We start from the raw sequence: 15,237 nt of genomic DNA on the forward strand, positions 1-15,237 counted from the left end.
CAGTATTGACACGGCTGGATAAAAAACGTACCCGATTTAATCTGGTTACCACTCCTACCCAGTAACTAGAATATGCATATACTTATTACATATGGATAGAAAATACCCTAAAGTTTCTAAAACTGTTTGAATGGTGTCTGTGAGTATAACAGAACTCATTTGGCAGGCAAAAACCTGACAAGGTTTCAGGCAGGAAGTGGCCTGTCTGACAAGGTGTCGTTCTTCTTGTCTCTGTTTATTGAAGAGTGAGGATCTTAGCTGTCCCCTGATACTTCCTACGGCTGCCATAGAGTCTCAGAAGGCGGCAAAAAGCTGAATCGTGGCTTTGCAGGCTCTGTCTGAAACAAAGTAGCGCGTTTGGGTAGTGGCTGGTTACAGTACTGTGAGACTCAGGCGCGTGCCCGCGTCGACCGAAAGCTTTGTTTACTTTCCTCCGTTTAGCTAAATGGACATTCCCGATATAATATTGCGACCGGGAATCTCCTTTTCGGTAAACAGAGGAAAAAAAGAAAGACGGGGGTGGCCAGTGCACGAGCCTAAGCCCTTTGTCCTCTGATAGACCACTTAGCAAAAGCGCTCGTGTGTTTCAGCCAGGGCTTTGAATTACGTCATTCAGCTTTTTGCCGCCTTCTGAGCGCCCATGGCAGCCGTAGGAAGTGTCACGTAACAGCAGAGATCCTTTGTAATGGATAGAGATGAAAAAGAAGGGCAAGAAATGGTCAGACAGGGTACTTCCTGTACAGAATCTTCTCACGTTTTGGCCTGCCAAATGAGTTCTGTTATACTCACAGACACCATTCAAACAGTTTTAGAAACTTTGGAGTGTTTTCTATCCAAAGCTAATAATTATATGCATATTCTAGTTTCTGGGCAGGACTAATAATCAGATTAAATCGGGTACGTTTTTTATCCAGCCGTGAAAATACTGCCCCCTAGCCATAACAGGTTAAGTTAGTTAGTAAATAAATAATTAAGCAAATTTGTATATTCATGATTCTATGCTAGGGTTCGTGCAGATATCCAAGGGTTTACAACGTTCAGTAATGAGACTGATGAGGTAAAATTCATTAACCTCTATGGGCTAGGTGGGACGCTTGCGTCCCACCTACGTAACAGCCACTGCCAGCCTGTGGCGTGATTTTCAAAACCTTAAAAATCCTATTACTTCAATTTCTCAAACATATGACTATTTTACAGCCATTTAAAGACAAGACTCTCGTTAATCTAACCACACTGTCCGATTTCAAAAAGGCTTTACAACGAAAGCAAAACATTAGATTATGTCAGCAGAGTACCAAGCCAGAAATAATCAGACACCCATTTTTCAAGCCAGCATATAATGTCACCAAAACCCAGAAGACAGCTAAATGCAGCACTCACCTTTGATGATCTTCATCAGATGACAACCCTAGGACATTATGTTATACAATACATGCATGTTTTGTTCAATCAAGTTCATATTTATATCAAAAACCAGCTTTTTACATTAGCATGTGACGTTCAGAACTAGTATACCCCCCGCAAACTTCCGGGGAATTCGCTAAAATTTTACTAAATTACTCACGATAAACGTTCACAAAAAGCATAACAATTATTTTAAGAATTATAGATACAGACCTCCTCTATGCACTCGATATGTCCGATTTTAAAATAGCTTTTTGGTGAAAGCACATTTTGCAATATTCTAAGTACATAGCCCAGGCATCACGGGCTCGCTATTTAGACACCCGGCAAGTTTAGCACTCACCATAATCATATTTACTATTATAAAAGTTTGATTACCTTTTGTTGTCTTCGTCAGAATGCACACCCGGGACTGCTACTTCAATAACAAATGTTGGTTTGGTCCAAAATAATCCATCGTTATATCCGAATAGCGGCGTTTTGTTCGTGCGTTCCAGACACTATCCGAAATAGTAAAGAAGTGTCGCGCGCATGGCGCAATTCGTGACAATAAAATTCTAAATATTCCATTACCGTACTTCGAAGCATGTCAACCGCTGTTTAAAATCAATTTTTACGACACTTTTCTCGTAGAAAAGCGATAATATTCCGACAGGGAATCTCCTTTTCGGCAAACAGAGGAAAAAATCCCAAAGGCGGGGGCGGTCGGGGTCACGCGCATAAGGCCAGTGTCCCTTGATCGGCCACTTGAGAAAGGCGATAATGTGTTTCAGCCTGGGGCTGGAATGACGACATTCTGTTTTTTCCCGGGCTCTGAGCGCCTATGGACGACGTGGGAAGTGTCACGTTAGAGCAGAGATCCTTAGTAAATGATAGAGATGGAAAAGAAGTTCAAGAAATGGTTAGACAGGCCACTTCCTGTAAAGGAATCTCTCAGGTTTTGACCTGCCATTTGAGTTCTGTTATACTCACAGACACCATTCAAACAGTTTTAGAAAATGTAGGGTGTTTTCTATCCATATGTAATAAGTATATGCATATTCTAGTTACTGGGTAGGAGTGGTAACCAGATTAAATCGGGTATGTTTTTTATCCAGCCGTGTCAATACTGCCCCCTAGCCCTAACAGGTTCATTAATAAGTGACTGTTTTGATAAGATATGAAAATATAGTTATATTCGGGAAATTGAAACTCTCAGCATATGTGGGTTAAATGAAACAAAACATAAAATGAACACAAAACTGTGAACATACATTTTGTGTGCATCACACACTCCACAACAAACAAAATGGCTCCTGACGTAACGAAACATTGTCCCATAATTACATAATGAAACATCGTCCCATAATTATAATCACGCTCAGACTGGTGGCTGCTGTGTGAGATGTTGCTATTTCCTTCTACACTAGGTATCTGTACAGGAGGTGGAGTGCAACTCTGGAGTGGGTCTTTGTTCACAAGAAGCTTTTTTTTTACCTTGCTCCTCCTGGGTTGGTGTGGTTTATGAATGCACGACCACAAGCACCTTTTTTCACCCCCAACTACTATCAATAAAATCATTGTATTAAGTAATACAAAAATGTTACTGTGCATGGAGTTGAAAATGCATTCTGTCATGACTAAATGTGTAATGTGATTTATTTTAGCATTACTATTTTTTAACACACAGACAAAAAAGGCTACAATATGTTGAGTTTTGAAGCGCCGGGGAAGCTGTGAAGTGAGCTGTAGCCTATTGTTTTATCATGTTTATGAGTCTGTTATTAAAGAATGTGAAACAGTGTTCTGTATGTTTACTATTGCTTGATTATGTTCATGACTCTGTTATTAAATGTGTATGTTGACTGCTTTACATTAAATCATGTATGGCTACAAATACTGTATATACATTTGTTCATATGGTCAGAATATTGTATATACAGTGAGGGAAAAAAGTATTTGAGCTCCTGCTGATTTTGTATGTTTGCCCACTGACAAAGAAATGATCAGTCTGTAATTTTAATGGTAGGTTTATTTGAACGGTGAGAGACAGAACAACAACAATAAAATCCAGAAAAACGCCCCGTCCATCGTCCCTTTGATGCGGTGAAGTTGCCCTGTCCCCTTAGCAGAAAAACACCCCCTTAGCATAATGTTTCCACCTCCATGTTTGACGGTGGGGATGGTGTTCTTTGGGTCATAGGCAGCATTCCTCCTCCTCCAAACACTGCGAGTTGAGTTGACGCCAAAGAGCTCCATTTTGGTCTCAGTTGTCTCTGAATCATTCAGATGTTCATTGGCAAACTTCAGACGGGCATGTATATGTGCTTTCTTGAGCAGGCGGACCTTGCAGTCGCTGCAGGATTTCAGTCCTTCACGGCATAGTGTGTTACCAATTGTTTTCTTGGTGACTATGGACCCAGCTGCCTTGAGATCATTGACAAGATCCTCCCGTGTAGTTCTGGGCTGATTCCTCACCGTTCTCATGATCATTGCAACTCCACGAGGTGAGATTTTGCAAGGAGCCCCAGGCCGAGGGAGATTGACAGTTCTTTTGTGTTTCTTCCATTTGCGAATAATCGCACCAACTGTTGTCACCATCTCACCAAGCTGCTTGGCGATGGTCTTGTAGCCCATTCCAGCCTTGTGTAGGTCTGCAATCTTGTCCCTGACATCCTTTGAGAGATCTTTGGTCTTGGCCATGGTGGAGAGTTTGGAATCTGATTGATTGAATGCTTCTGTGGACAGGTGTCTTTTATCCAGGTAACAAGCTTAGATTAGGAGCACTCCCTCTCTAGGGTAGGTGGGACGAAATCGTCCCGCACTATTCAACAGCCAGTGACACATCAGAGCGCCAATTTTAAAACCACAAAATGTCATAATTCAAAGTTCTTAAACATATGACTATTTTACACCATTTGAAAGATAAGACTCTCGTTAATCTAAACACATTGTCCAATTTCAAAAATGCTTTACAGCGAAAGCAAAACATTAGATTTTGTTAGGAGAGTACATAGCCAGAAATAACCACACAGCCATTTTCAAAGCAAGCATATATGTTACAAAAACCAAAAACACAGCTAAATGCAGCACTAACCTTTGATGATCTTCATCAGATGACAATCCAGGACATTATGTTATACAATACATGCATGTTTTGTTCAATCAAGTTCATATTTATATCAAAAACCAGCTTTTTACATTAGCATGTGATGTTCAGAACTAGCAACTAGCATACACACCGCAAACTTCCGGTGAATTTACTAAATTACTCATGATTAACGTTCACAAAATATATAACAATTATTTGAATAATCATAGATACAGAACTCCTTTATGCAATCACGGTGTCAGATTTTAAAATAGCTTTTCAGCGAAAGGACATTTTGCAATATTCTGAGTAGATAGCCCGGCCATCACGGCTAGCTAATTTGACACCCACCAAGTTTGGCCCTCACCAAACTCAGATTTACTATAAGAAAAATTGGATTACCTTTGCTGTTCTTCGTCAGAATGCACTCCCAGGACTTCTATTTCAAAAACAAATGTTGTGTTGGTTCGAAATAATCCATAGTTATATTGAAATAGCTCCGATTTGTTCACGCGTTGAGGTCAGTATCCGAAGGGTGATGCGTGGGCGCTTTTTTTGACAAAAAAAATCGAATTATTCCATTACCGTACTTCAAAGCATGTCAAACGCTGTTTAAAATACATTTTTATGTGATTTTTCTCGTAAAATAGCGATAATATTCCAACCGGGCGACGTTGTATTCGTTCAAAGAGAGAAAGAAAAACATGGAGTCCTCTCGTGCACGCGCGCTCCAGTGTCAGTGTTCCCTGCCTGACCACTCACAAAAACTCCTGCTTTTTTTCGCCCAGAGACTGCAGAGCTCTCATTCCACTTTCTGGCGCCTTCTGAGAGCCAATGAAAGCCTTAGAAAATGTCACGTTACAGCAGAGATGCTGTATTTTTGATAGATATGCCCTAGAAGGACAACAAATTGTCAGACAGGGCACTTCCTGCATGGAATCTTCTCAGGTTTTGGCCTGCCATATGAGTTCTATTATACTCACAGACACCATTCAAACAGTTTTGGAAACTTTAGGGTTTTCTTTCCAAATCTACTAATATTATGCATATTCTCATTTCTGGGCAAGAGTAGTAACCAGTTTATATCGGGTACGTTTTTTATCCGGCCGTGAAAATACTGCCCCCTAGCCCAGACAGGTTAATATGGGCACAATATTGTAGCCCAGGCCTACAGTCCCTTCAGAAAATATTCACACTGTAACGGCTGTCTTCGGGTAGAGAGGACCAAAACGCAGCAGGAATGTGGATGCTCATCTTGAATATTTATTTTAAATAAAGTGAACACCAAAACAACAAAACGAGGAACGACAGACCGACAGTTTTACAGTCTATACTACTACAGCGGTGCTAAAGACAACTACCCACAAAATACCAAACCAAACACACACCTATATATAGGACTCTCAATCAGAGGCAACTAGAAACACCTGCCTCCAATTGAGAGTCCAACACCCAAACCTAAACATATAAAACTAAACTAGACAGAACGTAGAAATACATACAAAAACACAAACCCTCTGCCACGTCCTGACCAAAACTAATACAATTACTCCCTCTGCTGGTCAGGACGTGACACACACCCCTTGACTTTCCCCACATTGTGTTACGAAGTGGGATTCAAATGGATTTAATTATAATTTTTGTCAGTGATCTACTATGATCTACTAAAAAACTATGTGAAAATAAAACACTAATATACTGTATATTGACTGCATAAGTTTTCAACCCCCTGAGTCAATACATGTTAGATCACCTTGGCAGTGATTACAGCTGTGAGTTTCTGGGTAAGTCTCTAAGAGATTTTCGTAACTGGATTGCAATATTTTCTCATTTTCTCAAAAAAATTCTTCAAGCTCTGTCAAATATCTTTGCTAGACAACCATTTTCAGGTCTTGCCATAGGTTTTCAAGCAGATTTAAGTCAAAACTCTTACTTGGCCACTGAGGAACATTCACTGTCTTCTTGGTAAGCAACTCCAGTGTAGGTTATTGTCCTGCTAAAAGGTGAATTCATCTCCCAGCGTCTGGTGGAAAGCAGACTAAACCAGGATTTTGCCTGTGCTTAGCTCCATTTTGTTTATTTTTTTATCCTGGAAAACTCCCCAGTCCTTAATGATTACAAGCATAACCGTAACATGATGCAGTAATCAGTATGCTTGAAAATATGGAGAGTGGTACTCAGTAATGTGGTGTATTGGATTTGCCCCAAACACAACACTTTGTATTCAGGACACAAGTTAATTGCTTTGTCACATTTTTTGCAGTATTTTTGCAAACGGGAAACCACATATCCTGAGGCTGCATTTATTGTAGCTGGGGATTTTAGCAAAGCAAATCTGAGAACTAGGCTGCCGAAGTTCTACCGACATATTGACTGTCCGACTCGCTCTACTAAGACTCTCAATCATTGCTATTCAAACTTCTGGGATGCTTACAAGGCCCTCCGCCGCCCTCCTTTCGGCAAATCTGACCACGATGCCATCTTGCTCCTCCCATCCTGTAGGCAGAACCTCAAACAGGAAGTGCCCATGCTTTGAACTATTCAACGCTGGTCTGACCATCGGAATTCTCGTATATAGTGTATAGTGATTAGGAGATGTACTCTGTAGGACCCGCTGTGACTATTAAAACCTACCCTAACCAGAAACCGTGGATAGATGGTGGCATTCGCACGAAACTGAAAGCATGAACCACCGCATTTAACAATGGCAAGCCGACTGGTAATATGGCAGAATATAAACAGTGTAGTTAATCACTCCGCGAGGGAATCAAACAAGCTAAACGTCAATATAGCGATAAAATGGACTCGCAATTCAATGGCTCAGACACGAGACATATGTGGCAGGGACAACAGACAATCACGGACTACAAAAGGAAAACCAGCCATGTCGCCGAGACCAAAGTCTTGCTTCCGGACAGGCTAAACACATTCTTCGCACGCTTTGAGGATAACACAGTGCCACCGACACAGCCGCTACCAAGGACTGTGGGCTCTCCTTCTCCGTGACCGACGTGAGTAAAACATTTAAACGTATTAACCCTCGCAAGGCTGCCGGTCCAGACGGCATCCCTAGCCGCGTCCTCAGAGCATGCGCAGACCAGCTGGATGGTGTGTTTATGGACTTATTCAATCTCTCTCTATCCCAGTCTGCTGTACCCACATGTTTCAAGGTGGCCACCAATGTTCCTGTACCCAAGAAGGTAAAGGTAACTGAACTTAATGACTATCGCCCTGTAGCACTCACCTCTGTCATCATGAAGTGCTTTGAGAGACTAGTCAAGGATCATATCACCTCTACCTTACCTGCCACCCTAGACCCACTTCAATTTGTTTTACCGCCCTAATAGGTCCACATACAATGCAATCGCCATCACACTGCACACTGCCTTATCCCATCTGGACAAGAGGAATACCTATGTAAGAATGCTGTTTGTTGACTATAGCTCAGCATTCAACACGATAGTACCCTCCAAGCTCATCATTAAGCTTGAGTCCCTGGGTCTGAACCCCGCCCTGTGCAACTATGTCCTGGACTTCTTGACGGGCCACCCCCAGGTGGTGAAGGTTGGAAACATCACCTCCACTCTGCTGATCTTCAACACTGGGACCCCGCAAGGCTGCATGCTCAGCCCCCTCCTGTACTCTCTGTTCACCCATGACTGCGTGGCCAAGCACGCCTCCAACTCGATCATCAAGTTTACAGACGACACAACAGTAGTATGCTTGATTACCAACGATGACGAGACGGCCTACAGGGAGGAAGTGAGGGCTCTGGGAGTGTGGTGCCTGGAAAACAACCTCTCACTCAACATCAACAAAACAAAGCAGATGAACGTGGACTTCAGAAAACAGCAGCGGGTGCACCCCCATATCTACATCGACGGGACTGCATTGGAGAAGGTGGAAAGCTTCAAGTTCCTTGGTGTACACATCACTGATAAACTGAAATGGACCACCCACACAGACAGTGTGGTGAAGAAGGCGCAACAGAGTCTCTTCAACCTCAGGAGGCTAAAGAAATGTAGCTTGTCACCTAAAGCCCTCACAACGTTTTACAGATGCACAATTGAAAGCATCCTGTTGGGCTGTATCACTGCCTGGTATGGAAACTGCACCGCCGGCAACCGCAAGGCTCTCCAGAGGGTGGTGCGGTCTGCCCAACGCATCACCGTGGGCAAACTATCCGCCCTCCAGGACACCTACAGCACCCGATGTCACAGGAAGGCTAAAAAGATCATCAAGGACATCAACCACCCGAGCCACTGCTTGTTTACCATGTTATCATAAAGAAGGCGATGTCAGTACAGGTGCATTAAAGCTGGGATTGAGAGACTGAAAAACAGCTTCTATCTCAAGGCCATCAAACTGTTAAACAGCCATCACTAGCACATTAGAGGCTGCTGCTTATAGGCATAGACTAGGAATCACTGGCCACTTTAAGGAATGGAACACTAGTCACTTTACAAATGTTTACATATCTTGCATTACTCATCTCATATGTAAATACTGTATTCTATACTATTCTACGGTATCTTAGTCACTTAATGATGTTTACATATCTGGCATTACTCATCCCATATGTATATACTGTTTTTTCTATAACATTCTACAGTATCTTAGTCCGTTCCGCTCTGACATCGCTCGTCCATATGTATACAGTCTTAATTAATTCATACTTAGATTGGTGTGTTTTGGGTATATGTTGTGTAATTTGTTACATATTACTTGCTTGAAATTACTGCACTGTCGGAGCTAGAAGCACAAGCATTTCGCTACACCCGCAATAACATCTGCTAATCACGTGTATGTGACCAATAAATGTTGATTTGATTTCATTTGATTATTGGATTTACCCCGAAAACAACACTTTGTATTCAGGACAAAAGTTAAATGCTTTGCCACATTTTTTGCAGTATTACTTTAATGCCTTGTTGCAAACAGGATGTTTTGGAATATTTGTATTCTCTACAGGCTTCCTTTTTTTCACTCTGTCAATTAGGTTATCATTGTGGAATAACTACAATGTTGTTGATCCATCCTCAGCTTCATCCTATCACAGCCATTAAACTGTAACTGTTTAAATTCACGATCGGTCTCATGATGGAAATCCCTGAGTGGTTCCTTCCTCTCCGAAACTGAGTGAGGAAGGACGGCTGTCACTTTGTAGTGACTGGGTGTATTGATGCACCATCCAAAGTGTAATTAATAGTGTCACCATGTTCAAAGGGATATTCAATGTCTACTGATATTCAAATATTCAATGAAAAATGATAATAACGATGATGGTGAGAGCCAGTATAACCAAACCCATTATTTATAGGCTATTGTTACTTTTTGTCTCTATAAGCATAATATTTCAATTTCTATAGTCATGTGACAAAGAGTATTTTTTAAATTGAAACGTCCAAATGTTAGCCTGTACAGCATCCATACCTGCAATTGACCTAGGAGGCTCATGGTTCTCCCACTCCCACAGAAAATTAATCTAGTACTGAAAGCCTGAGCTACAGCTAGCTAGCACTGCAGTGCATAAAATGTGGTTGACTCAAAGAGAGAGAAAGACAATAGTTGAACAGTTTTGAATAAGTTTGTTTCTTCCAAAATGAAGGAGAAGCAAGAGAGAAATTGAGAGAGAGACTTAAAAAAAATCACTTACTGAGCTAGCAAATACAGCAAGCTAATTTAGTCTACTGAAACACCCTGCTCAAACAGAGGGATGCTATGTTAGCTAGCTGGCTATGACTTTCCAACACAATACTGAAACTCTTCCAAGTCTAGGTAAGCTTTTGGTATTACTAAATTATTGCCACCAGGCCCGCCGGTGTATCTGCTTACTGACTGTACACTAACGTTACTGCATGATTGTAGCGGGTTTACTATCGCGTTAGTTATATTAGCTATGCTGACTATTACATTACTTTAGCTAATATGGTGACAACGATGTAGGCTGTGTATCGGTTTGGGTTGGAAAGGTTTTGTTCGCCTGGTCATATACAGCTGATGTGTGGTCCATTGAAGTCCACAAGCGAAGGGAAGAGAAGGAATACAATGTGGCTGTCGTGAGAGTGAACTCTGTTTACGCTTGATCAGGGGTGTAGTCATTCTTTATCAAACCACCGTACCTACATTGCAGACCATTCTTCACAACACTGAGTTTGCAAACATTTTAACATTTTAAAAACTGTTCTTTCTCTGTCATTATGGGGTATTGTGTGCAGATTGAAAGGCGAAAAAATTATTTAATACATTTCAGAATTTGGCTGTAATGTAACAAAATGTGAAAAAAGTCAAGGGGTCAGAATACTTTCCCGAATGCACTGTAAATATTGCGTCTTGTGAAATTGTCATTTTTGGCGTGCCAATGAATGACAAGGAGTTGACAAGATAGCAGAAACCGACTGACACCCAGGCTGTAAAGGGTCTGAAAGTCTTCAGAACATGGGCAGAACCAGGATGTATCACTGTTATTGACCTCGGTTGTTCCTCCTTCAAGAGAGACAGATGGTAGATAGAAGGTGACACAACCCTGAACCATGTATAGATGACTCTTATATATCCCTGATAGAACCCTTCTACTGAGCTGCTGCTGCTGCTGCTGGGGGACAGACACTGGCTACATCCCAAATGGATCCCTATTACCTATATAGTACACTACTTTTAACGAGAGGCCTATGGGGCATGGTCAAAAGTGGTGTACTAAATAGGGAATAGGGTGTCATTCAGGAGACAGACACATTCTTTCACTGGCGTCATCCAGGCCTCAAGCATACTGGTACATGCATCACTACACAGTTTAAACTGAATGGTTGAAGTGCTCTTAACCTGTGTAATGTTGACATATTCACCTTAGATTACAGGAAGTTCGAGACGTTTACGATTATGAGGATGTAATAAAGTGATCATGACTCTAATCTGAGGTATTAATCCATATTGATCATGTAAATAGTGATACTGATGCTGAGATATACTTGATAGAGTTTCAATCAGGAGTATATATAAGAAAACCCAGTAGGAAGTATTTTTGGTGGTTGCTAAAACAACTCTTAAGTGGGATTCAAACTGTAGGGTCCAAATGAGTCAAGTGAAGCTGAGATGAGCTGTTGAATTGCAACTCCACTTTATCTCTATACTGACGCTTAGCTTGTTTATTGGTGGTTGATAAAACAATTCTTACTGTAGGGCCCAAATGAGTCAAGTGAAGCTGAGCTGTACAGGAACGGCATGGTTACACATCCAGTATAGTTGTTGAAAAGGACAATGTAAAAAGGGTCAACCTTATAGTGTGTATTAGGCAATTTACTCCAAATAATGTCCATATTCACACAATATCGTTGCTTTTCAATATCGTTTCATGCTCAAACAACTGGAGTAGAGGTAGTCTAGAGGTTAGAGCGTTGGGCCAGCAACGAATCACCGAGCTGACAAGGTAAAAATCTGTCGTTCTGACCCTGAGCAAGGCGGTTAACCCACAGTTCCTCGAAGATGTGGATGTCGGTTATGGCAGCCCCCCGTACCTTTTTGATTCAGACCCATTTCAGTTGAATGACTAGGTATCCCCCTTTCGCTAGAAAGTCCTATGGGGCCTTTGGCTGTCCCCATAGGAGATCCCTATTTGGTTCCATGTAGAACCCTTTTTTTGTTTCTGGTAGAACCCTTTTGGGTTCCATGTAGAGCACTCTGTGGAACCTAAAATGGTTCTTCTACCTGGAACAAAAAATGGTTCTTCAAAGGGATCTCCTATGGTGACCGCCGAACAACCCTAGGTTATGGACATCACGTTGTTTTGTAAGAGGTGCTATACCTTAAATAATCAAATGATGCATCATTGAAGGAGGCACGACACTGTCTCCATTATGAATGTATAGTATTTATTGTAAATCCAAAGTTAAAAACATAGCTTTTTTCATTTTTTAACATTTACATTCAGGATAAAGGAAATAATAGATAGTAAATGGGACTTCTGAAAGTGGTTGGATTTCCTTAGACAGGGCTGGAATAAACACAAATCTGGGGCACTGTACAATAACATTTTAGAGAACCCCTCCCCACGTGGCAATGAAGAGAAAACGTTGCTGTTTTAAAGCTAATTTCCTGCAAGTCTTCACATTTTGCAATGACTTATGCCGTGTTCTTATGTTATCTGATTGCCCAGTCGGTAATCTGGCCCTGTCAATAGACATGTTTACCATGTCTCAATAAAGATGTCTGACATCCTCCTTCTGATGGGTGTGAACTGACAGACACAGATTAAACAATGCCATTATAAAGGAGGCTGTCAAGCAGCACTCTACACTTTTACCTGAAGCCCACTTCACCTGGACACTAACTATGGGGTGGACAGCTCTGTGGTTGTGTGTTCTCGCTCTGCCACTAACGAGCGCCATCCAGGTGAAAGCCAAGAAAGGTAAGACGATACAGGATCATTTTGGAAATAGCTGTGATTTATTTTGATCTATGCAGACAAAGACAAACAGTCAAACATAGAAATAGATACTGTATTGAGATGGAGTTAGATTTTTTATTTTATTTAACCTTATTTTAACTAGGCAAGTCAGTTAAGAACAAATTTTGATTTACAATAGATACTATATTGAGATGGCGTTAGATTAAGTTTCTATCTATTTCGAGTCAACTATCAGTCAAGAACAGACACATTTTGTTATTATGAACATTTTTGGTTGGAGCTAATCTGAGTGCAGTCTGTCTAAGATTGTCATATTCTATAATATCTTGATTCACAATCCACTAGAATTTGATATTTTGAAATACATGCTGCATTATTTACAATTTACAGCAAAGTTATTATTTGTGTCTCTTTCTGATTCCATACATTTAAAGTGGGTAACTTTTTTTTTTTTCGTCTCCTCAGCGCGCCAGTCCAACCATGTGAACAGCATCTGCAGCACCTGGGGCAGAGAGCACTTCAAGACCTTCGATGGAGACGTGTACCAGTTCCCAGGGACGTGTGAATACAACCTGGCCTCCGACTGCCACTCTGAGTCCTACCAGGAGTTCTCTGTGCACCTGAAGAGGAACGAGGCTACTGAGGCTGAGGGGAACCCTACGGTCAAACACGTAGTGGTCACTATCAACGACCTGGTCTTCCACCTGACCAAGACTCAGGTCGCGGTCAACGGAGAAATGTAAGTTTTCCACAAATGTTTTATGTTATGTGTACTCTAGTTCATCAGGGAAGTCACACTGAGATTGACATCCTTTTTCAAGCGAGCCATGGAAAAATCTATCTATCTATCTATCTATCATCTATCTATCTATCTATCTATCTATCTATCTATCTATCTATCTATCTATCTATCTATCTATCTATCTATCTATCTATCTATCTATCTATCTATCTATCTATCTATCTATCTATCTATCTATTTCCTCTCTGCAAAAAGTAATGGATTTATATTATGCTATTACCTATTCCCATCTGAGAATGCACTCTGACATATTTCCAAGGCTTCCAATTTGAATTCAAAGGATTTAACTGTATTTTGTGTCTCTTTGTTGTTAATTGACACATTGCTACATTTCTATGTAATCTCTATTATTAATAATGTTCTTCATCTTTATTCCCAGTGTAACTCTGCCGTACTACAATGGAGGAGTCCAACTGGAGAGGAATGCAGTTTACACCAAACTCTACTCCAAGGTTGGCCTGGTTGTCATGTGGAATGGAGAAGATGCCGTCATGGTAAGCTTTTATAAGAATCAAAACATTACTTAGAAGAATGCATACAGAAGTGTATTTATTTATTTGCTTTGTAAGAATCAATATGTTCACTGAAATTGACTGCTGTCATTAAACAGTGAACAGAGTAAAACAAACCCGTGCACATGCACAGATACCGTGTGTGACTGTGTGAGAGCAAAGTCTTGGGTCTCATCTCAATATCTGCTCTGCTGCTCGTGGCAACAGCATTTCTCTGAGTCTACCTTGAAAAATAGTTGACCCATCACTGTTTGCGTTAGGTGGAGCTGGACACGGAGTATACCAACCGTACCTGTGGTCTCTGTGGAGACTTTAATGGCCTTCCAGTCCACAATGAGTTTATTCATAATGGTGAGCATTTATAAGAATAATTAGCATTACGATTCACGAGCATTAAAACATGTATAGTCATTTATAACACACTTGTAATCATGTATATAAATATGTACAAGTATTTATAATGACTTATTCCTGTAAAGTTTTAGGGTGTTAAGTGTAATCAATATATTCCAAGTGGCTAATATTATCAGTTATAACATGAATAGTCACTTATAACGAATTTCTAAGCATTTATCTAAATATTTATAATGACTAATTTAGTTGTTATTATTAACATGCTATTTATTTATATATTCTAAGTGACTGTTATATATTCTTACATCAAGTAACATCGTTGTAATTTCACACAGGTTGTAAGTTCATTAATATACATTTATACACATTTATAAGCGTTTCTAATCACTTATTGATGAAGGATGACATCATTTTATTTCCGTGCAGGTCGTAAAGTGAGCCCCATTGAGTTTGGAAACAGGCAGAAGGTCCACAGGCCCAACGAGGATTGTGAAGACCCCTATGAAGAGGAAGAGGAAGATGAACCTGCAGACGTTCAGCCTAAAGAGGACACGTGCAAGGAGTTTGTAAGTTCAACCTCATGTCTGTTCAGCCTGACAAATAGACTACAGTATTTCCATGTACTTCACTTCATTCTATTGATTTATTTGACTGCTACATGGAATGAATTAAGTTAAAATATGGTATAATA

The 15,237-nt window shown here is 40.7% G+C and overlaps 1 protein-coding gene across 2 annotated transcripts in view; it reads left to right on the plus strand.

Moving 5' to 3' along the window:
* Nucleotides 1-12,713: 12,713 nt before the first annotated feature.
* LOC106597275 (uncharacterized) overlaps nucleotides 12,714-15,237 on the plus strand; it is a 36,048-nt gene continuing 33,524 nt past the window's right edge. For both annotated transcript variants that reach the window (XM_082968187.1, XM_082968188.1), the window contains exons 1-5: nucleotides 12,714-12,878; nucleotides 13,344-13,617; nucleotides 14,060-14,174; nucleotides 14,453-14,543; nucleotides 14,973-15,112. In XM_082968187.1, the coding sequence (XP_082824313.1) occupies nucleotides 12,803-12,878; nucleotides 13,344-13,617; nucleotides 14,060-14,174; nucleotides 14,453-14,543; nucleotides 14,973-15,112 (696 nt within the window). In that variant the 5' untranslated portion in view covers nucleotides 12,714-12,802. The remainder of the gene's footprint in view (nucleotides 12,879-13,343; nucleotides 13,618-14,059; nucleotides 14,175-14,452; nucleotides 14,544-14,972; nucleotides 15,113-15,237) is intronic.

The sequence above is a fragment of the Salmo salar genome, chromosome 23 (genome assembly GCF_965601325.2).
Source record: "Salmo salar chromosome 23, fSalSal1, whole genome shotgun sequence".
NCBI classification, from domain to species: domain Eukaryota; kingdom Metazoa; phylum Chordata; class Actinopteri; order Salmoniformes; family Salmonidae; genus Salmo; species Salmo salar.